Genomic DNA, 22,369 nt, shown 5'->3' with positions numbered 1-22,369 from the left:
CTCAGTGGAGCTAGATAAAAAGGAAACCTTGAAGTCCCAGAGACAGAAAGGCGATTTAAAGCTATAGTGGTGTGTGCACTGAGGTAAAGTGGGGGAGCTGGGAGGCTGCCGCATGGCACAGCGGCAGGGCAGTGGGCATCCACAGCTACACCTGAAGGACTAGGCTTGGGCTTTTAATACCCTTACCCAGAGGCCCTGGGTTTGGGAGGGGAAGGAATGACCTCGGTCTACAAGCATTCATCCAGATAAATCTTTGAAAGATTGTGTTAGAAGGACTCATACAGTATGATGCCACATATATAAAATTTTAAAATACAGAAAAAAAATAACTATTCTCGATCTCTCCATACCTAGTAAAAGAAATAAATAATGTGAACGTTACAGGTATTGGTAGGGCATGTTTTATCTCTTCAAAAAGTATTCTGGTGCAGTTATTATATTATGTATACACTGGGCTGTGACGACCAGTTATTACATCCAAGTGCCTAAATTGTTTCCTGATACTAACAGCTCCATAACTTGAGTTGATTCAGATTAATGTTGATTTGATAAGACACTTGTGTGTGTGACTCATAAGCCTTCAGAATATTCAAGAATATTGCAGATTTATAGATCTGTCCATTCCGGAGCCAGTTGCCTGACTCAACTGTAGAATTTACTGTCTATGCAAAAATCTAGCTGGTCATTCGGCTGGTTTATCTGTGGTCCAGACCACGGCTGGGAATCTGACCTCTCCAGTCGGGACTGCTCTGCTGTCTCTCTTGGGCTGCGTTTCTTCTCCCCGATATCCTTTCCACTTCCACTCTCAGCCCTAAATCTTGATCTGAGTAAGTAAATATGTTGTTTCCTTGGTTATTAATGCACTGATAGTCTCTTGAGTAGCTCCTGACGTTCGGGTGGTCTGAAAAGCGCCACCCTCTGCGTGGACAGCCGGGCTCAGTGTGGGAATGACAGACAGGAAGAAGAAGGGTTCGGCGTGCTCTCTCCCCCCCCCCCCGGCCCCCTTGGCTTCAGAAAGGATTACTGTGGTGGGATGGGAGAGACAGGCAGCTTTTACAGTCAGCATAATAGCTCTCTCCGGTTGCAATAAGTACTGAAGTTAATAGGGAAGACCTAAGTTACCAGTGTATATTTACCCATGAAATATATTCTCTAAGGAACCATAGGACTGATTTTCTTAATGGAGCCTAATTCTCTCAGCATCATTTTAAAGACTTGAAAATTACTGGGTTTCAAATTATTTTTGTAACTAAATCCTTCCTTTCGTCGGTAAACGATTCTTAACTGCAGTACAAACACATGACAGGCTTAGACCCTTTACTTGTTTATGCAGAACCTCATATTTATAAGATATATTGACTGCAGCTCTTTCCTCTGGTTTTCCTGGGTGAGTAATGAATGAGTTTTTGGTGATACAATTCATGGTCTCTACAAATTAAACCCCTGCCAATTTCCTGTTTGCCTCTGCGTTTCGTCTGCACTGTTGGCAGAATTTTTGTTGCTGATTTCAACCTTTCAGTGTTTTTAAGAACTAACTCCACAGCATTTGCCCGACTTTTTCCTGGTCTCAATCACAATCAACTGGTTTGGGTTATTCCACGTTTAAACGTTTAGGAATCGGAAGAACACGTGTTCTAACAGTTGGTTCCTGTCACTAAACTCTGAAATGATTCTGGAAACTCATCTGGCCATTAAGTGACTGTTACATCACATTTGCTTGTGGGTGTGGTTTCTTTTTGTTTCCTTGAGGAGGTCTGACGTGAAAGGTAGAAGGCAAGAAGAGCCTGAAGGTGAAGGCCTAAAACCGGACAATCATTCATTTTAACTTGATGCCCAGAAAAGGAGCTCGGTTAATCCGTCCCTGTGTGTTATTAGTATTTGCTATGTAGTCATGAACTACTGTTAAAAAAAAAGACCACTGAAAGATCCTCTTTTGAACAATAAATTATTAATTGGAAACATTTCTATGCTAATGAATCTGCATCACTGTTTCGGTAGCCATTTTTAATTTTTAACCTTTCTAATGAAGCAAAATGGAGGTAAACCATCGTGCCAACGTCGGATACTCAGCACAAACTCCAGAGAGCTTGCTGAGTATCACAGGGCCCCTCTCCTTGCCAGGGGTAGGTCCTGAGGAGACACACTTGGCCTGCTGACAATCCTAGCTCAATATCACATTCGTGTGTAAAACTCAACAGCCTGAAAAAGGGAAAAACAAATCTCCCTGTATTGAGCAAGTAAGTCTATTTATGAAATTTGGACCTTGTCACCAATCACAGGTTGAAGTCCAAAGAGCCAGCCTTTCCCTCTCTGAAATCCTTCCTTGCCAATACAAATAGGAAGAGAGAAATGTCACCCCACCTCCTGTGAGCATTTGTGAACATTTGCAAATACATTTGTCGTTGTCTGCGTCCTTTGTGCTAAAATCATTTCCTGGTTGGCTTATGCTGCTTATTTTGCCGGCTGTCCCTGTGAGTCCTTTAAGGTGAATCCTGTAAGCATGCAAAGAAGAAAAAGAAAAAAAAAAAAAAAGGCAAAACATAATTGGTTTGGGTGGTTGATTTATCATAGTGGAAAGTTTTTTACAATGAAGAATTTCATTCGACAGAAACACGTGCTATACTGGTTAGTGCACTAGTGCGCCCTCCGGACAGAGTGTTTTTGCGCTGGTATAAACAGGAACCAACTTATCATCAAATCCTTAGGCAAAGAGGAATGTTTTTATGAAGCCTTCAATGCATATCACTTGCACGAGCACCAGCGGGGACTTCGGGCCCTGTAATTTATTTTCCTGCTGCTTTCAGGTAAACAAAAGAGGGGAAAATACATCGTGATCGGATCCTCTTTCCAAGTCTCCAGGCACCATCCATATATTGTAGAAATGAGAATCCAGGATGCCTGGTGGGTGTTGGGGAGGAGAGCAGACAACAAGGGCCGACCACTGACTGTGGAGTAGAAATCTAGTGCACCGTGTGGAAAAACAAATCCTTGTGGCCGCTTTGCCTTGTTTCTGAATAGCATTGTAACAAACCTGCCAGACGCTGAGAAAGAATAAGCGTGCTGTTAAGTTAGACCCTAGGTAATAGCCCAGGCTTTTAGAAGATTGCAGAAATCCGGCTCGCCCCGGCGCTGTGCCTGCCAAGGAGGAGGGGAGAAGGGCAGGGGCACATGTGTGAGCCCGACTCCAGGAAAGCCCCAGGCGGACAGGCTCCGGAGCTCGGAGCAGGGTCCAGGGGACGCAGGTGCCTGTGTCGAACTCCACGTCACAGTGGGGCACCTGGAGTGTGGAGACCTGGGGCGTGAGGTCTCCCCATGGCAGGGACCCTCCTGCTGTACTTGAGGCGCCGCCGACGCCGCTCATCGTGGGTAACACCTGCTCACACTTGCTCCCAGCTATCTGGGAGGGAATAGGATTTCCTGGAATTCACGTTGGAGCGGAAGGCGGGGCTGGGAGGAAGGGTTCTCCGGGGGCGCGTCTCTCACGCGCCTGCGCCACTCACTCTCCCGGGCCCGTGCGCCGAGTGCCCAGACCAGCCCCGAGAGGCAGGCGCCACCCCCTCTTCCACGTAAGGTCGCTGAGGTTCGGCTCAGAGGTGGGAGCCCGTCCACAGTCACACGCTGTAAGTGGCGGAGCTGGGGCTCACAGCAGCGGGGGCCGCACCTCTGGGAGGGCTCCGTGCCGGCGCACCCCTGTACGGGGGCTTGGTTATCGGGGAGGCAGTTGTGGAAAGGGGGGCACGGGGGCATCGCCAGTGAGTTCCATAAAGCGCTGGTCCTGACTAACGTCTGTGTTGGTAACTAAGATTTTTAACTGTTTGTAGTACTGTAGCTCTGGAAGCCTCATCACAGGCGTGGACCGAATGTCTGCATTTCGGGGTTATCCTCATGCTTCAGAAATGACCCTGGGCCCTAGCACAGCCTCTGCGTACCTGCTGCAAGGCGTTCCCGTAAGCTCAGCTCACCATTGGGATTTTGAAGCACGTTAATTTCTGTCCAGGCCCTTCTCATTAATCGTAGGTCAGACTGAGATGAACTACCCCCGTGCTTTTCCTCTTGGTTCTAGTGGAACGCATTAAATTTCCCCAAAGCAAACGAAGGGAGAATACTGTTTTATGAGTCTCATAGTATAGAAAAGTTGTATCAAAAAAAAAAAAAAAAAAAGTTGTATCTTTTTAGATCCTTCTGCCGTGTGGCCCATTGTTTTATTTTAGTTTTTATTTTTATTTTGTGGCTGCGTTGGGTCTTCGTTGCTGCGCGTGGGCTTTCTCTAGTTGCGGCGAGCGGGGGCTACTCTTGGTTGCGGTGCGTGGGCTTCTCATTGTGGTGGCTTCCCTTGTGGAGCACGGGCTCTAGGCACGCGGGCTTCAGAAGTTGCAGCATGCAGGCTCAGTAGTTGTGGCACGCGGGCTCTAGGGAGCGCGAGTTTCAGTAGTTGTGGCTCACGGGCTCTAGAGCGCAGTCTCAGTAGTTGTGGCGCACGGGCTTAGTCGCTTCGCGGCATGTGGGATCTTCCCAGACCAGGGATCAAACCCGTGTCCCCAGCACTGGCAGGCGGATTCTTAACCACTGTGCCACCAGGGGAGTCTGGCCCATTGTTTTAAAGTTGCCTTCTTATAAAATTTGATTATTAAGAATAGCCACGTTCTTGAAATTACTTTAAATTGGTACCCATTGCTTTTATATCACAGTGGAGTGAAAGGAGAGGTAATGCCAGCATTTAATAATCAAATCTCAGTGTTTGTATAGAATTGCCAGGATGTTCGTAAAAACTGACCAATTCTTAAGGTTTAATATACAAATAGTTCTTAGTTTTAGTAAAAAATCATCATACTCTATTGATGCATTTATCCCTTCTTATAATGTGTATTTTTTCAGTTTTCCTACACTTGGGAAAAAATTCCTTTAGTGAAAAACAGCTTAGCTGCTACATACAATTGGCATTCTGAAACATCTATAGTTATTGTTTTAGTCACATCCCAGTTTTCTTATCACATTGACATGTTTTATTAGGATAATAATTTTTTCAGTGTAGTATCTGTTTTATACTGCCAAGTAAATTAAACTGAGCTTTAAACAACTGTGTGCTTTTTAAAATGGCATCTCCAAAATTTGATTGCATTTCTAAAGGAAATATCTGTTAAGAACCGTCGCAGTTTAAAATATTTTTATAATGTCAGCATACAAGGGTAATGACCCATATTGTAAAATCTTCTTATATAAACAGTCTAATCCTTAATTTTTTTGTGTTTTTTTTTTAATTCCTGTGTTGTAGATTCCTAACTGTTGCCAGTTGAAAAAATATTTAGCTTGGAGGTCAAACAATGACCAACCACTCATGTCTAAAAATTCATTGAAGTTTTGACCCGTGGAGTCAACTTTGGGCTGCAGTGAGGCCCCAGCACCTATCTCTCCATTCATCTGAGTTCCTATCCACCCTGGACAGACGGCTCTTTCTGTAATGAGAGCTGATGGGCTGTTTCACTGACTTCTTAAAAGTCGTGTCGAAGCTTGTCGTACATTATCTGTTTTCAAAACATGCTTCTGAGTTTTGGTCCACTGTTTATAAAGCAGGACACTGGACATTGTGCAGGTCTCAGGTGGCTGTCAGCAAGCTGGCGTTCAGCCCGTTTTTTCATGCTGTCCGTTGCGAGCCTCCCAAGGAAGCCAGCGCAAGGGCTTCGAAATCGTGGGTTTTTCCCAGACTACTCAGATCTTGGAATTTCTGTTGAGCGGAGGGTCTGAGTCGGGCATCAGTGGGATTTAGACGGGACGGCAGGCCAGTTGATGCCTGTCTCCTGTGACGGACGTTCCTATGGAACTTCGCTTGTCTATTTCTGACTTCAGAGTTGGTGTTTCATAACGTACGCTTTGTGATCACCAAAACCCCCAAACTCCACCAGTCCGAGCTCTCTAGACTCCCTCAGGGTGTGTTGATGCCTGAACCCTTGTGTTGGCCACACCAATAACCGTGTGGCCACCGGGCACCCCATCGCCCTGCTCTGCGCCGCCGTCGACACGTGTTTCTGAGCCCCTCTCCCTGTAAAGCACAGACGCACGTGCCCACTGCCCTTGACTGGCACAGCAGGTTGTAAAGATCCCTTTGCTCTGGGAGTTTTAGAGTCAAAGAGTAAATTCCCAGTCAAAATTGCCTGTGCTTTTCTTGGAACATTCAAGATTAGCTGTGTCCAGTGGGCGGGAGGAGGTAGGTAAATACGGAGGCAGTGCTGTGAATCAGCTGGTCTTCCTATATAGCAGAGGGCAGAGGGTCTGGCTACCCACTGCCCACCTAATCCTTCCTCTTTTGAACTTGGCAACTCATCCTGACTTTGGGATGGAACATAATAGTTGAATGTGTTTAAACTTCAAAAAAGATAGATTTAACTTTTAAAACCTTCTGGAAGAAAACAATATAGTCATGGGTATGCATCTGTTGTGATATTGGCATGACATTTTATAATAGGGACACAGCATTCACCTATTCTACAAATAGTTGTGAAAGGCCCATTATCTGCCAGGCAGGGTTCATCTGTGCCCTGAGGATACACAGCAAACACAACAGGCAAAATTCTGTCCTCATGAAGCCTTCCTTATATCGTTGAAATTAAAGTTAGAATGTTAAAACTAGAGAAACTCACCTAAAGGCGGCAAAGAACTCTAAGAAACAAGATATTTTTCCCCCTTAAGGTAGCCTATGAGTAACTTAGATTCTGGTTAATACAGTGGGGTTCTGACTTTCTAGAGTCATCACCCAGCAAATCCTTTAACGTTTTTCAGTGACATATAATTTCCTTACCTGTAATTGAGTTCTTCGCTTGAGAGATAGAAATGGTCGTACAACGAGTAAGCCTCGTTCCCTTCCCAGTCTTTCAGGTGTATTTTAAGCACATAGCGTTTCTGATTAGTCACTTGTGAGACAAACTCATTTCCCAGCCAGTGTTCGCCCGAAGGGTTCCCAAATCCCTGAAATCCAAGTTGTAAAATTCACTTACTTCATTTCTTTTTTCTTCATGTATTTGAAATCAATAGTCCATCAATTTAACACGGAATAACCATTCAATGTTCAACAGAAATCCCTTCCCGTACCATGAAACTTCGGGGTCTTCCATATAAGAAAGATTTTTTAAAGGTCAGTCTTAGGAAACTAAGCTGTTACCAGAAGGAAATTAATATTGGAATAATTAGAACGACTTGGGGAACCACCAATATCATAATCAGCTCGGTTTACAGACATGTGAAACACTATGAAACAGTTTACCAAAAAATGCTCAGCCCACCATTAAAAATAAGCCTAACTTTCGCATGCCTTTGTTTTGATATATAGTTTACATTACATTGGCAGGACCATTCTTCAATGGGGAGACTGAAACACCAGTTAACAAGAACCCTTTGGTTAAAAAAAAAAAAAAGATCAAAAGTCATTGGTTAGTTTTAGATTTGTGGTAAAGTTCCTGCACATTCTCAAAGTTAGTTTTCGCAAAGAAAATTATTTTCAGATGGTTTAAAGAGTATTCATACCACTTTATATTCTTTCCAAGTCCTCTGAAAATCAACACTGCCATCTTCACGTCGCTGAATAATTGTCCACCCACCTCCAGCTGTTTCCATGTCACAGTAAGCCTGCAAACAGGAACGCACAATTACTGCCTGGGAAATGTCCGTGACTTGGGTCTTTGTCTTAAATAACGGAAACGAGATGAACGGAGATACTTATAATATAATAAGACCAGGGCTGATGGGGTTCTCTGGGGTAAATCTTTGTGGTCTTCCAAGAGGCAGAGGATTTTAAAGAAATTGAAAACCATGAATTTAAAACGATGATGAAAATAAACAGTAATATAACATGATGTGTCGATGAAACTAGGACCTTGTCATCATCATCTGTTCTAGGCTAAAGACCCACCCCGACAGCTGACCCTGAGATCGCCGTTCCTTAGAGATTCGTTGGGAACGGGACATGTTGGCAGCCAGGCCCCACACCTCTCATCTCCAGCCTGTAGAAATCCATCGCCTCGTGTTCACAGCCCTGAAAACCTTTCTGATGGCTGCCAGCCCAGACTGACTCTCCAGAGAGAGGTGTGAAAGGGAGACTCTTGCGTTGCGGGGTCCCTAAGACTCCTGTGATGCCGTGGGGCTGTTGGGCTTCCTCCATGTGTGGCATCAAAGTCAGCCTTCCTGGTTCATTCCTCAGAACAAGGGACCAGGGGCTCCCGTGTACCCAGTGTGTGTGTGTGTGTGGCCGGAGGGGGCCTGGCAGCTCCACCCCACAGACCCTGACTTCATGCTTCTCTGCACTTTGCTCACTGCCCCTGTTATCTCTCTTCCCAGCTCTTCTGACTTCTGCTTTTAAATGGGCTTGATGGGTTTAAGCTTCGTTCACTGCACAGGATTCCTTCTTGGGCTAAGAGCGTGCATACGCTCAATTTCAACTCAGCTGGAGTTTTATCATGAAATTAAAAACCCCGGAAAATACGATTACACAAATAGTGTTAAGTAATGGGATTATAGTAGAATGAAGGAGTTTTCCCAAAAGTTAAGATGAATTTCCTTACAGGTTACAAGGTAGTAAATGTGAACGTTAAGGTTCAAAAACAGTTAGAAATATTCTTCCTTTGTTGCCTTCCGTGGTCTTTGGGCGGGAATAACGGAGATAATTTTGGCAGAGTAAGTTCGCACGTCAACTCTGCTGCACTTGTGAGCAGAAATCCTAGAGGATGGGGGGGGCTAAAGGAGGAGCCAGGGTGCGCCTAGACCCTCCCTTCCATTGTAAGCGCTTGTGGGCCGTCCTGTTTGGAGGGGAACCAAGAGCAGCAGTTGGAACGCGGCTCTGGTTCTCCCGTCGCGCTCTCTCCGCCACCCCCCCCGACGCTCCCCAGGACGGACACTCGGCCCGTCGTCACCTCCCCAGGGAGCCTCGTGTTTCGAAACGTGTTCCACGAAAGAAAATGACGTTTATCAAGACCGAAATGATCTCCCCATTTCACATTAATCAGCCGTATGAAATTGATCTGCTTAATAGAACCCCTTATTATCTCGCCGTGGTGACGTTACTGTTACTCTTACTTATCGCCGTTATCGCTATGCATCACCCCGTTCCAAGCACCCGGCTGGCTACTTTCCGTTCATTATCTGTAACCTCACGGCAACTCTGCTGTGATCCTATCATTCTGCGTGTTTGAAAGGAGAAAAGATTTGGTAAAGTCAGGTTCATTTGATCAGCCCTTCCGCTGTTAAGTGGTAATATAAGCTTTGAATAAGGTCTCTTTAATTTCCCAATTCTGTGATGTGTTCTCCACCCCCCCATGCTTCCGAAAACAGAGGAACGTGACTCTTCTGTGAGTAGGTCACCAGTCCCTCCTTGCAGCTCCCAGGTGAAGTCAGTTCACGAACAACACTGCCTCTTGCTTGCCTCGGGTCCGCAAGACGGTCGGCACTGCTCACTTCTGTCAACGTGCCTAGTAAGCTAGCTGAGTAAGCGCCATTGACCTGAGCAGTCCTGCGCACACGTTAGCTCCCCTGTACCCTAAAAGGCGTGCTGGGGGGTAAAAGGACTGCACACTGTTCTCAGTGAGCCTGTCCTCATTCTAACACTTGCTTCTTCAGCGTCAGAATCACCCTGATGAAGTTGCTGATATTTAAATCAGAGAACACGTCCATCTTGTTGTGGAAACCAGTGAAGACCAGGAGCTGGGCTCTGAGCCATACTATCCTCTAATCCCATTAGGGACAATGACAGGATCGTCAGAACGTTTTCTTCGTATTCCTTTGTCCAGCGTAAGGAAAAGGATGGAGCATTTATACAAACTGAAGTGTTATGGTTAGCTGGCTCGTGAGGCTTCCAGAGGAAGGCGGTGTCCAAGTAGAGTTCCCCAAGTAGCCAGAAGGTACGGCTGAAAATGATGAAGTAGATTATGTCAGGGTCGGAGAAGCCGAAGTCCTCTGACAATGCCCGTGACCTCACTGCTAAGTTACAGCAAACCTGAGGGCGTTTGATACTTTTGATGAGCACACCCTGGCGTGGTCCAGGGACCTGATATCTCGCTCTAAAGCTTGATTTCTCTCAGCAAATAGCACTTGATTTAAATGTCATGCCTCAGCTCTGAGGCCATGGTGAATGAGTGACTAAAGAGCAAACAGGGCTTCGCTGGAGGCGCAGAGGTTGAGAGTCCGCCTGCCGATGCAGGGGACGCGGGTTCGCGCCCCGGTCCGGGAGGATCCCACGTGCCGCGGAGCGGCTGGGCCCGTGAGCCATGGCCGCTGAGCCTGTGCGTCCGGAGCCTGTGCTCCGCAACGGGAGAGGCCACGACAGTGAGAGGCCCGCGTACCGCAAAAAAGAAAAAAAAAAGAAAAGAAAAAAGAGCAAAGAGATCAACATTAGGAGTCAGGTATCCTGGGAAATTTAGGGAAGGAAACTATTATGTCTCTAAGTAGCAAAAATGTAACCCTAATGCTTCTGATAAATGCCATCTTGCAATGTCTCTCTCGTACAAAACACTAATGAATTCTTCAAGAATAAAGTTGAACTGATATTTAGGCCTCTTTGGGAAAGATCTGCGCAGAGATCTGTTGAACGTTCTTTCCTTGAACTAGATGAAGCAGGCCAAGCTCGGCTGCCCTGGCCCCCAGAGAGGCTGTCTCACACTCCTTGGCTGTTGGCAAAGCCCCGGGCCCTGTCCGGGGTGCTCACCTCCGTCATCAGCCCGAAACCGCTCGCTAAGACAGGGGACATCGCGTCACGTCGCAGATCACGAAGCGGAAGCCCCCCCACGCAGGTTCAGTGACTCGCTGAGAGGCACGCATTGGCAGAGTCAGAATTTACACCCAAGTCTGTCGGGCTTCCTCGGATTGAATTATGGAGTCTGAAGTCCGGAAGGGGATCCAGAGGTAACTCATCTGGACCATATATTTTAGAGATGAAAAAATTGGGGCTTCAAAGACGGTTGTTCCCCGCTGTGTCAATGAGTTGTTTTCACCGCGTATGTGTAAAAGGCGTATATACATCCGAATGTTTCCAGCCGTGGCCTGAGACCGCATCACCCCAGAGCTGTGTATCTTCTCGTTCTCCCGGCAGTGAGGCCCTTGGGGTTGGTACCGCGAGCTGGGGCAGGGACACGCACTACGGCAGGGAATGTCACACAGCAGTGGGAAGCTCACGGTCCTCTGGGTCTGCACCAGGGAGCACTCCCACTTTACCCTCCATCCTCTCCCTCCTCACGTCACTCCCGTCCCCTTACCTCCAGACCAAGAACAGACCAACATCTAGCGACAGACGATAGCATGCAAAGAGCTGGCAAAGGGGACGGAAGGGCTTAGTATAGAGTCTGCTCATTACTTTTTCATCTGCAACAGAATATTTGGGTTTTTTCTCCCCCTAATGCGCTGCTTTTAGGGTGCTAGGGACATTAACTGATTTTCAAGGTTGATTTAAAGCAGCGTGAATGAATTAGAAAGATTTCTTTGCAAAGTCTTATCGTGAATAATAGCACAAGAATATTGTGCTATTATTCAAGGGAAATCGAATATTTATCGTTTAAATTCAAAATCAAGTGTATGTTACTGTTTGAAACTCCACGTCTTTATGCCCTTGTTTGTATTTTTAAAGTGTTTTCCTTTATTACCACGTGAAATACTGAGGAAAACGCTGAGTTCAAAGAGATGCTACTTTCAGGAGCCTTTAAAATTTCCATGTTGATAACAGCATCAAGTGCCTTTTCTGTAAGTGTTTCTGTTCATTCAATGTGTAGCTGCTTTTGCAGTTCGACGTAAACATATTTACAGGCATTTAACCTACACAGTCATCCCAGCGTTACATGACACTTCACACTGATTCTCCTGTAATGTTGTTGTGCCTTATCAAAGCCACAATGAAATATTCCCCGGGGAAGTGACTTTTTTTTTCCCCCTCATCTAAAGCTTAACATCTCCCAAAGCAAGTTCAGGAGGCATGTTCCCTGAGAAATCCAGAATATCCAAGAAAAACCGAGTTGAGCTGTACACTAGCTTCTCCTGATGGTAAATTCTGATTCTTGGTTCACTAATGAGCTTCCACCTTGAAGGAAACTCCAGGTACTTGGAAAGAAAGTGACCTGCTCTCATTGATGGTGTGATTTAAGTCTTCCAGCCCATCAGATGGGGTAAGAATGGCCCACCCACGGAAGCCGTGGGCCCCCTGCAGCAAGTCCAAAGAGTCGGAACTGTCTCCATAACCATGTCCTTGGCCTTTGGGGCTGTGACAGCATTTGCACTGATGGCACAAAAGCACTAGCGGGTGAAACTGCCGGCGCGCTAGAATGAACTAACAGGGCAAACCATGCCGGAGTCACTGTGTTCCTCAGTCGTACACGTGGAGTTTGGGGGGGAAAAGCCAATTTCACTTCAGGATGTCTCTGACCAAGCAGTTTAAAAGTATTAACTTTATTAAACCTCTACTGCTGCGGCCACGTCTTTTTATATTTCTGTTTGGTGAAATGGAAATGAGTATAAATCACTTCTGCACATCCAGGTGCCATGGCTGTCTCAAAGAGAAATTTTGTGTGACTGTTTCAGTTGCAAGCAGAACAAGCCTTTTGTTTTTTGGATGGAATACCATTGCTGCTTGAAATAACCATTGAAACATAAACTATGGGTATCCGAACTCTGGTATTTTGGAAGACATTTTCTTGAAAGTTAATGACGCGAGCCTGACACTTCAAGGCAAACAGCTGACACTGCATGACTAAGCCAAATGCAAGGAGAAAATAAGTAGATTATCTTGTATATTGGGTAGACACATATAATAAGATAGATATTTCTACATCGTTCACATGCATCGTCAGTGCTCTGTGCCCGGTGGCTGGGCTCGGAGCCCTTGGTGAGACCTTTACGTGTGTCGGTGTTTCTTGCTTTGCTCCGAGTGGACCTGGGATGCGTCCGGGGTGTGGGACCTATGTCTGCAGTTGCCCCACTTCTAAAACGGCTTGCTTCAAGCCAGGGAGGTGAAAATGGGAGATAGCGCCTTACCTTGATCTCCTCCGTGGAGTTAGGGAACGTCAGCGTGTAGACGCCGCTGGCGGTCAGTCCTGATTTGAGCGCTTCCGCGCAGTCTCTGAAGACGATCTGTTCTTCCTTAGCAATGAGGGCGTGCTTAGCTGCTTTTTAAAAATAGGAAAGCTTTTAAAAGGAGTTCGTGAAAAGATAAAAGTATGTTATTTCGAGATGCACTCATTTGCTAAGTTTGATCACATTTGAATTCTTACAATACGTAAAAGGGAGATGCTAGTATTTTAGCCTTTCAAAAGTGACTCTTTCAGCCTGTTTCGTGTTAACTCTCCAAGACTGTTACCAATAATCCATACTTCCTTTTTCTTCTCATCAGCTGTATGTAATGCAAGTACTTCACAATCAGCCTTAATAAACGATTACTTTTAAAAAAATCTTCCATCTTGAGTAGAATCAGATAAAGTTATTACAGAAGAATAAAAAAGCATGTACCTAAAAATAGTGTTGGCTCTACAGTGGCTGCATCCATAGCCCACTAGCCACGTCCTATCTAGGCAGTGGTGTGGATTGTTTTCCTTTCTTTCTGTGTATCCGAGGCCAAGTCTTTATACATTTCTTTAGACCATTGGGTGAAGACGTATAGTACTCTTTGGATTTTTAGCAACCGTCTCTTGGTAGCTTGCGTTAAAGAGGAACCTAACGTTTATTTATCTGCATCTTTGAAATTCTTCCTTTTAAGTCTAAAAAGTCTAGGACTATGAAATTCTTCCAAATTTTTATTCTGCTCTCAACGTTTAGACTTCCCAATCCCTTCTTTGCCACACTGAAAAAGCGTTTGTGTGTACGTATTCTGGCAGGTATGTATTTGTACGTCATTCTAGAGACGGACAAAAGCCTCGGTGTCTGGACCAGGTGGCGAGGCAGGCATCACGGGTGGGGGCTCCCGTCTGCACACCCGCCGGAAGCACACGGGACGGGCGAAGCCTCTTCTGGTGCCCTTTCTCCTGTGCTCATTTGTTCTGCCAGGGTCTGAGCTCCGTGCTTTTCTCTACTTTGGCCCATCCAAGCTAATCTCTCACACTGTCTCGGTCCCACCAGACATCAGATAATTGTCTTTTCCTTTTCTCTGAATGTGAGAAAAATATATGATTTTTTTTTTTTTTTTTTTTAATTATGAGAGAGTGAAACCGTAGTTGGAAGGCACACGCTGCAAACTGGCCACCTGGCGTGAAATCTGCTGCTTAGCACGAGGTTGTGCTACTGTTTTTGTTTGTTTGCTTCCTTGTTTTAAGTAGAAACCTTGTTTAAATGTTTCTGTAATTAAAGTGGGGATAACCGTATGAGTCAAGGAAAATGTGAGAACGTATTTCTTATGGAGGTGGACAGGGTATCTACATGAATCATATGTAAAGTGCATCTGTGTCAAAAGAATACAGTTGAAAGGACACTATGAAACAGACCATAGAAGAACTAGACCCAATGTTTAAGAAAGAAAACAAAAAAACTGAAAAATACCACACGGGTTGTGTATCGTGTCTCTAGTTAATGACTGAAGATGCATCCCTTCTTCCCTCTAATATCGAAGAGACGTTGAAAGGTCAAACAGGAATAAGGAAGGCAAGATGTAATTAAAGATGTGGTGAGAGAAGGAAACTGGCATTTCTTGGGTACCAATCTTTTGCCAGTTACTGCAAGTACCGATATTATCTCATTTAATCTTTACAACAACCCTACGGGCCTAGGATTGTTTCTCCCTCTTAAAAAATAAAAAGAAAATGTCCACTATGGTTTAGTAACTTACCCAGCCCCAAACATCTAGTTAGCAATGGAACTAACTAAAAGTAGACTCTCTGAGCCCATGGACAAAAGTATGTTTGGGTTGGTTTGCCTCATAATAATTAGTATAGATATATATTCCCCTTCCCCTCTTCCTCCTTTTTAATCGATTCCATATTGAGACCCTATAAAGCATTCATATGAAATATGTAAGAGAAGTGTGCTTTTTCTGAAAGATGAGAGTCTTCTTTAGAATTTTGAAATTTATCTACCGGTAGTTTGTCAACTACCGGTAGATAAAACTGAAGAAAAACTTATATGTAAACGTTACTTACAGTTTGACGTCGATATCATAGTCAGTAAGTTATGAACTGTCTCCATCAGGTCATGTTGCTGCTTTTGGAGAACTGAGTTATTCACCGTGGCCGTCACCAGTTGTTTTTCTAGTTCTTCAATGATGGAATTTTGCTTGGATACTAACACCTGGAGCTGATCTTTCTCTTCTTTGATTGACCGAAGTTGAACTATGTGATTGTCTTCCATATCTAGAACTTTCTTTTCCAGGAAACTTGTAAAGGGAAATAATTGTTAGTTAGTGAAGGGTTTTCTGATCACCATCAAAGCCAAGTGCTTTGTAAACAGCCAATCAGTTTCATAATCCTTATACGATCGTTTATATTTATTGAATTTCTGCTTCTCCAAGGCACTCTGTTAAGATGTTAAAGGAGTTATAAAGTAACAAGATGTTGCCACAGCCCTGAAGAAGCTCTCAAACTTGCTGAGATCAGATAGAGGACATAGATATGACATGAGGAGAAAGTACCCCAGTGAAAATGCAAGGTTCATAACTAGAAGTTACCGCATGCAGTGCATTTGAAGACCACGGTTCCGCTGAAGAGGAATGTGGACAGTGACAGGGTGCCCTTGGTTTGGGAACACCCGTGGGTCAGTGGGGAGAGCCCCGGGCTGAGAACCTTGCCTCTGCACGTGACCCCCTGGGTTACCTGGGGCAGACCATCCCCTCCTTGGATCTCAGGTGTATATCTGTCTAAGGGAAAGTCCACCTACAGAAATAAATCTCTATCCGTAGTGAAGGCATTAGATTAGATGATGCTCTCTGAGACCCCTTCGAGTTCACACAATCCATGGGTCTATTGTTCCTTTTGGGGGGCAGTAACATTTTCTGAACCTTTTACCCTGGAAACGACATTACGCAGCCAAGGGACACACTACCCATTACAGGTCTTACCTGTGAGCATTAACAGTCAGTATTAATCATTGTTATTATCCGAAATACAGTTGCAGCTCTTAAATTTATCCCAGTCCAATAGTCATTGTAAACCAGTGTGTGACAATAAGTATACTGTCAAAGTACCAAGTCAAGAAATAATCCGTTACCGTGATGCAGACATTTGCTTTCGACTTTCATCAGTTGCACCATATCCACTGTTTCAACTCTTATTTCTTAATATTTTTACTGATATCAGCTAACTTATATTTTTTAACTTGTGTATCACTTTCACTGATCTAAAAACCAAGATGACTTACCATAAGCAGAAGGGTAACCTAAAAATAAATGCATAATTTTTTTCTTTTCTACCTAGAATCATTTCTAGGACCATCAGCGTACAGGTAGTAGGAAATACTCGTACAATGCTTCACCTAGACAATTAACATAGAACGTGCGGACGTTTTAAAATCACTCATCTGTACTGCCTTCAAAGTGATGCTGCTGAAATTGGTTATCCAGCCAATCTTTTGTTGTCTTGAATATTCTGTGAAGCGGCATAAAAGAAAGATGTGATGATCACACAGTCCAGAGTGTGAAGACTCTGGGATGGATATTAAAACAAAAAAAAGTTGTTTCTTTCTCCCAAGTCCAGAGGTCCGTCACATCCTGATCTAAAAGAGTTAATCTTAAGATGAAATACGAGCAGGTACTGAAGAGTCAAGCCCAGCGTCGGGTCATTCCGGACCACGCTGGTTGTGACCAGCACCAGGTATCATTGCATTTAAGGCTGTGAGGAGTCTCAGAGACCAGAGTTTAGGGCAGCGTTTTGCAAGATGCTCATCTGGACCTGTTACTGGCTTGTGCAATCAATTTAGTGGGTTGCAATGAGCTTTTCTCTTTTTTCTACTAAAAGGAAATTAAATAAGCGGGATAAAACAGATGAGGATAGAGCATAAACTCACAGCAAGAACTTTGTGCGGCGCAGCCAATGCCGTGGTCAGTGTTGACGGGTGATGGGAGGTGGGGGGGGACAGGGTGGAGAATGCCTGCATTGCCTGACACTTTGCTTATTAGCATCTTACTTGAATTTCTGATACAGGATGATCAATTAGATCATCACCATAACAGTTGGACTTGGGCACAGCTTAACTTTGTATTAACATAATTCATGGTCTGTTGAGAAATGTGGGGAAATATCCTTGTTGGTGGAAACATCAAGGCTGAATCGTGTTTCTTTTATGAGGTTTTACTGCCTCTCTTCAGAAGGGGACAGTGTCAGTGACAACAGTTTTCAATAACAATAATCATATAACAATGTCACAGTTTAACTGAACTGGTACGAGTAGCCCCTAAATCAGGCACTTATTTTAGAAGGAAAAAAAAAAAAAAAGGATGATAAGATGAAAAAGGCATAGTAATTTTCAACTTCAGCTGGTGAATCAAAAAGTGTTATAGTGGCCATTTTCAGAAAAATGTTGACTCTAATAAGTACTTTGACTTCATTGGAAACTGTTCCATGAAGAAGACAGTTGTACATTGGGGGAATTATTGAAGCTAATTTAAAATGTGGTTTGTCAAACGTGCACCACGTTCACCTATTTTTGTAATGATGTTCCTGCAGATGAAATCTTGGGCTGGTCAAAAGTTAAGGCACCTGAAAACAGTAGCCCAACTCGCTGAAAGATGTAGAATCATCAGCACAATTTTCTTACTTTTATTTACTTACAGTTGTTGATGAAAAAAAACATTATTATTGCCATTTCATTTCATATTTGTGACAAAAGAGAGCGTGATTTCTGCAGCTGCTAAAATGATGATTCTTCCCGCAGGTATAGATTTAGATTTGTTACACACGGGTTTTATAAGTCAGCTGATAAAAGCCACGCCTTTCAGTGTCTGCACGATGGCAGGTCACTCAGAAACAGTTCTTGTGCAACTCCAGTCCGAGTTAGATGTTGGCTGTCCACGTTGTGGTGCTTCGGTGCTGCAAGTCATGTAGGATTTTCGTTTGTTAGAGGTGTTTATTCGACAAGGTGGTTTTACAGAGAAAATGTTGGGGTGTTTAAATATAATTTCATATAAAAATGGAGTGAAATTATTGGAGAAGCACATTACCGGTCAGATGTCAATTAACCTGGGAAAAATTGTGAAGGATTAAGGAGGAAAAAATGTGAAGGATCATTTCAGCAAGAATCATCAGGAAGCACAGCAGATTTCTGTGTGGTTGCCGTCACTATTTTGTACATTGTAAAGCTCTAACATACCAAGGAATTGCATCACATCGTGGATGATCAAAAAACGTAGTGCAAGTTGTCAGCTGTTTTTCACAGCAATTCAAGTTGACTTTGTATAGGAAAGTTTGCACCTTGTGGTAAATGAAAATATTAAGCAGTGTGTCTTGACTTGGGAATAAGGTGCACACGTTTTTAGGCAAAGGGCCATACAATTTGACAAAAGTTTACAAAGATGGTGCCTGGGAAACGTGACTGACGTGTGTAAGTGGTCATTTTAGCATCCCCGCGTACTAACTTAGAAAACTAAGGTGGGAACCGTGTCCAGTACCAGGGCGTCCAGCATAAAGCGGCCCACTCAAAAGAACATTAAATAAGGCCATTTTAACAACGTGAAACTAGAGAGACTGTTATATCTCACTTATTGGTCTCAGACTTTTCTTTATTACTTTGCAGAAGAGAAAAATTTGAAACGTTAAAATATTTGGAAGAACAATCTACTTGCTTTTCAAAACCCTAAATCAATCATGAGTCTAACTTGTTACTCAAAGAACAGAAGAATTGTTTCAGCTTAGTTCTTGATGAACAGGAAAGAATGATTATAAGACAATAAGCTTACAGTCATTTTTGGTTAAGAGTAAAGAATATTATTTAATTGTGAATTAGAGTGTGTTGTTGCCTGACCATTCTCCACGCCATGTGTACACATCCCGATTAGAAACAAGGAGGTAAGCACACCTGGAATGTGAAAAGAATTATCCTCATATGTCCCCACCTGGAATAAACCTATGAAAACCATCCCCACTGGTCATCCATAATCTTAGTTTTTGTGTTGGTTTTCTTGGGATTTTAAAATATTTATTTAGATATTAATATAACCATATTTAGTATTAACTTTTGTTTTTACTTTTATCATACGCTGTAAGAGTAAATACTGCATCATGAAATGTGCATTGGTTTACAATAAAGTGTAGTTTTCCTGCTGTAGACCGTTTTGCATTGGAATAAACTAGGTCCTCAGAGGCAAAGAACTTGGTAAAGTTAATATCAAAATGCCCCAGCCAGTGTGACTTTTACTGCACAACTCTGGCAGTAGTTTTCCATAGATCCATGTATAATATGGAGGTAGAATTCGGAGGATTAGTGTAAGAGAATCTTTAAGGGGCCAGAGGATTAAAAAACAAAGTTGAGGGGCTTCCCTGGTGGCGCAGTGGTTGAGGGTCCGCCTGCCGACGCAGGGGACGCAGGTTCGTGCCCTGGTCCGGGAGGATCCCACGTGCCGCGGAGCGGCTGGGCCCGTGCGCCGTGGCCGCTGAGCCTGCGCGTCCGGAGCCTGTGCTCCGCAACGGGAGAGGCCACAACAGTGAGAGGCCCGCGTACCGCAAAACAAACAAACAAACAAAAAAACAAAGTTGAGGACTGTTTTAGAAGGTGATGCCCTTCCAGTATTTTTCTCCAAACCCTCTCCCTACCTTTCCCTCACAAGGTTTCTGATCCTTGTACTATACGTTAAGAAATTCAGCATTTTGGAAGCCACGCTTATAATTAATAGTCATATGAAATAGGTTTTCATATCTAGAAAGTGTACAGTGCTGGATTATACATTTCTTTGTATTTTTATTACCTGTTCTTATCTTGGAGTTTGTTTATTTCACTGGTCTGATCCAAAATCTGTTTTTCCAATTTGTTTGTAGATAGGGAATGTTCCAGAAGCTGAAGTTCAAGTCTTGTTGTCTGATTTAATACCTAAATGTAACAAATAAAATTCCTATGTATTATTTTTTAATTAGACATAAAGTTATCTAAATTATAGGAAAACATAACTAAAATGTTACTTACTTACCCAAGCATCTTAATTTGGCATATTTTTCATTTTCAGAAAAGGCTTGTTGTGCTGGATTACATCAGAGTGTGTTAAACATTTTTTTCATCATGTATTTTGGAAAGGGTTTAATAGTTCTGAGCGATGGTGTTTGTGTCAAATAATGTTCATTTTCTTGTTCTGCCATGTTTTACCATTTCACACAGTGAGATAATTGAGAGTATAAAATGGTCATGTTTAATATATCAGAAGTTGTTGATAAATGAAAAGAAGCTTTTCCTCTGCTCAAGACAAAATGCTGTTCTCACATCTGCCAGTAGACAAAGTGTTCAGAAGTCACATACTTCATTCTATAAGAACGCAGCTCATTTCTAGCCCAGCATTTCCGTGTTTGTATTCACTTGTTTAGTCTTTCTTTCTTCTTCCGCCCCCCGCCTTTTCCACTGCTCTTTTTCCTATTTTAAAAATCATGTAAACCCATCAGGAGACAAGAACATCAGTATGAAGCAGGAGCTCAGTTTTGCTTTGTGGGCCTTTCTGACATAGGCCACGTGCAGTATCTCTGTTCCCATTGTGTTCAAACAACCTAAAGAATGAATTCTTTCGCGTTTGGCTGCGTTTTAGCAGGAAGAGTCCATGACTCACATCCTCTGTGTCATAGTTACTCAGGATGTGGCATCATGTGCTAAGTGTCAGGCAGAATTGTTGCCCAGAATGAGGGTCCTTGAAAGAAGCATTGTTTGCTCAGGGTCTGTGTCATTCATGAAAGCGGCAGCCCGGCCCCACCGTGCAGGTTTAGGGACGGTCTGGTCCTTAGTCAAAGCTGGATGCCATCATACCATGAACCCTTCCGCGCGTGAGTAAAGGCACAGGCCAACCTCAGGGTGTGATTTAATATGAACACCCGGAATATAGATGTGGCCTACATCTTCTGTGGGCCCAGGCATCCTGTGGTGGTTATTGATAGAAGGACCTGGAAACTCGGTCTTTTATTTAGCTCCTAAGAGCTATAAAATGGGCTCAGTGGGGGCAGGGTCGGGAGGATGGCGTGTGGGCCCTGACCCGCCCAGGCCCAGGCCCAGCTGCGATATTGTCCACCACTTTTCCGAAGGCCTGCGGCTGCGGCTGACTCGAAGTTACCCAGGCCACGTGGTTGTCTGTTCTCTCGGGGTGCTCAGGCCTGCAGCCACCCCTCACAGTCTGGTTTAATGGTGTGACACCCGGACAGGCCAGAAGAATCTTCATGTCGGAAGTTTTCATGTTTGCATTTAACCCATTTCACACAGTAACTGCCCAGCAGACGCCTTAAGTAAGCTGGTACCTAATTCGGTCCCTTGATGTCCTTGCTTGGGCTCCGCCATCTTCATGTCTTCAGTTGGACATTATAGGCTGTTTTCTTTCCAGCCATCTTCCTATTTTCCTGTTATCCTGGATCAGGTGATACCTAGTTTCACAGCAGATTTTTTTATATCGTGTGACCCAGCAAAACCTCATTAAATGCTAGTGAGCCTAACTTAACACAGGGTGGCAAAGAGTTACATCATTGCTCTGTATCTTATACTTGTTTATTTCTCTTATCTGAACCATAGGCAATGTTATTCTTCCAGGACAGCTTTCTATTTTTTTTTTTTTTTTTTTTTTTTGCGGTACGCGGGCCTCTCACCGTTGCGGCCTCTCCCGTGGCGGAGCACAGGCTCCGGACGCGCAGGCTCAGCGGCCACGGCCCACGGGCCCAGCCGCCCCGCGGCACGTGGGATCCTCCCGGACCGGGGCACGAACCCGCGTCCCCCGCCTCGGCAGGCCGACTCTCAACCGCTGCGCCACCGGGGAAGCCTCAGGACAGCTTTTTGAAGGGATTAATTGCTCATCAGTTTTACTACCCAAAGGTGGGATGTGACCTAAACATTACTGATTTATTCTAATAATTGACAATGGATATATTGATACATTTACTTTTAGATTTTTGTGTCTTCTCCTTTTTGGATTTTATTACCTCTGAGGATTACAATTTTCAGTACCTTGTGCCCTGTTGTGTAAGATATTTATATTTGTCCTAAACTGCTCTGATGTTATAGAAAGATGCGGTAAGCAAATAACTTCTTATTCTATATTCAGATAAAAATCTTTTATTCTCCTACCACCCCCCTGCTGTTCTCTCTACCTTATCCAGTAGTTCTCAGAGAGACAATGAAAGAATGCTGGTGCCCTTCTCAACGTGGGCTTATTACAGTTGGAAGGCTTATCGTTTCCCTTATTTCTTATCCCCTCCTGACTGATGTTTGGCATTTCTTGGTCTTTTAGCTTTAGGAGCACATAAGAGTAATATGTCATGGG

The 22,369-nt window shown here is 44.0% G+C and overlaps 2 protein-coding genes across 3 annotated transcripts in view; one reads left to right on the top strand and one right to left on the bottom strand.

The window, feature by feature from the left end:
* The window catches only part of MCPH1 (microcephalin 1), a 211,819-nt gene that overhangs the window by 96,714 nt on the left and 92,736 nt on the right, over positions 1-22,369 (top strand).
* ANGPT2 (angiopoietin 2) overlaps positions 1-22,369 on the bottom strand; it is a 58,671-nt gene that overhangs the window by 5,459 nt on the left and 30,843 nt on the right. The window contains exons 3-8 of one of the 2 annotated variants that reach the window (XM_059049472.2): positions 19,838-19,959; positions 15,087-15,319; positions 12,997-13,127; positions 7,516-7,617; positions 6,794-6,960; positions 2,362-2,492 (exon numbers count right to left, since the gene is read on the bottom strand). In XM_059049472.2, coding sequence (XP_058905455.1) covers positions 2,362-2,492; positions 6,794-6,960; positions 7,516-7,617; positions 12,997-13,127; positions 15,087-15,319; positions 19,838-19,959 — 886 coding nt within the window. The remainder of the gene's footprint in view (positions 1-2,361; positions 2,493-6,793; positions 6,961-7,515; positions 7,618-12,996; positions 13,128-15,086; positions 15,320-19,837; positions 19,960-22,369) is intronic. The other variant, XM_059049473.2, reaches the window with a different exon arrangement.

Source organism: Kogia breviceps, chromosome 20 (genome assembly GCF_026419965.1).
Source record: "Kogia breviceps isolate mKogBre1 chromosome 20, mKogBre1 haplotype 1, whole genome shotgun sequence".
NCBI lineage: Eukaryota > Metazoa > Chordata > Mammalia > Artiodactyla > Physeteridae > Kogia > Kogia breviceps.
Note: the sequence above shows the minus strand (reverse complement) of the source record. Positions and strands in the feature narration are given on the sequence as shown.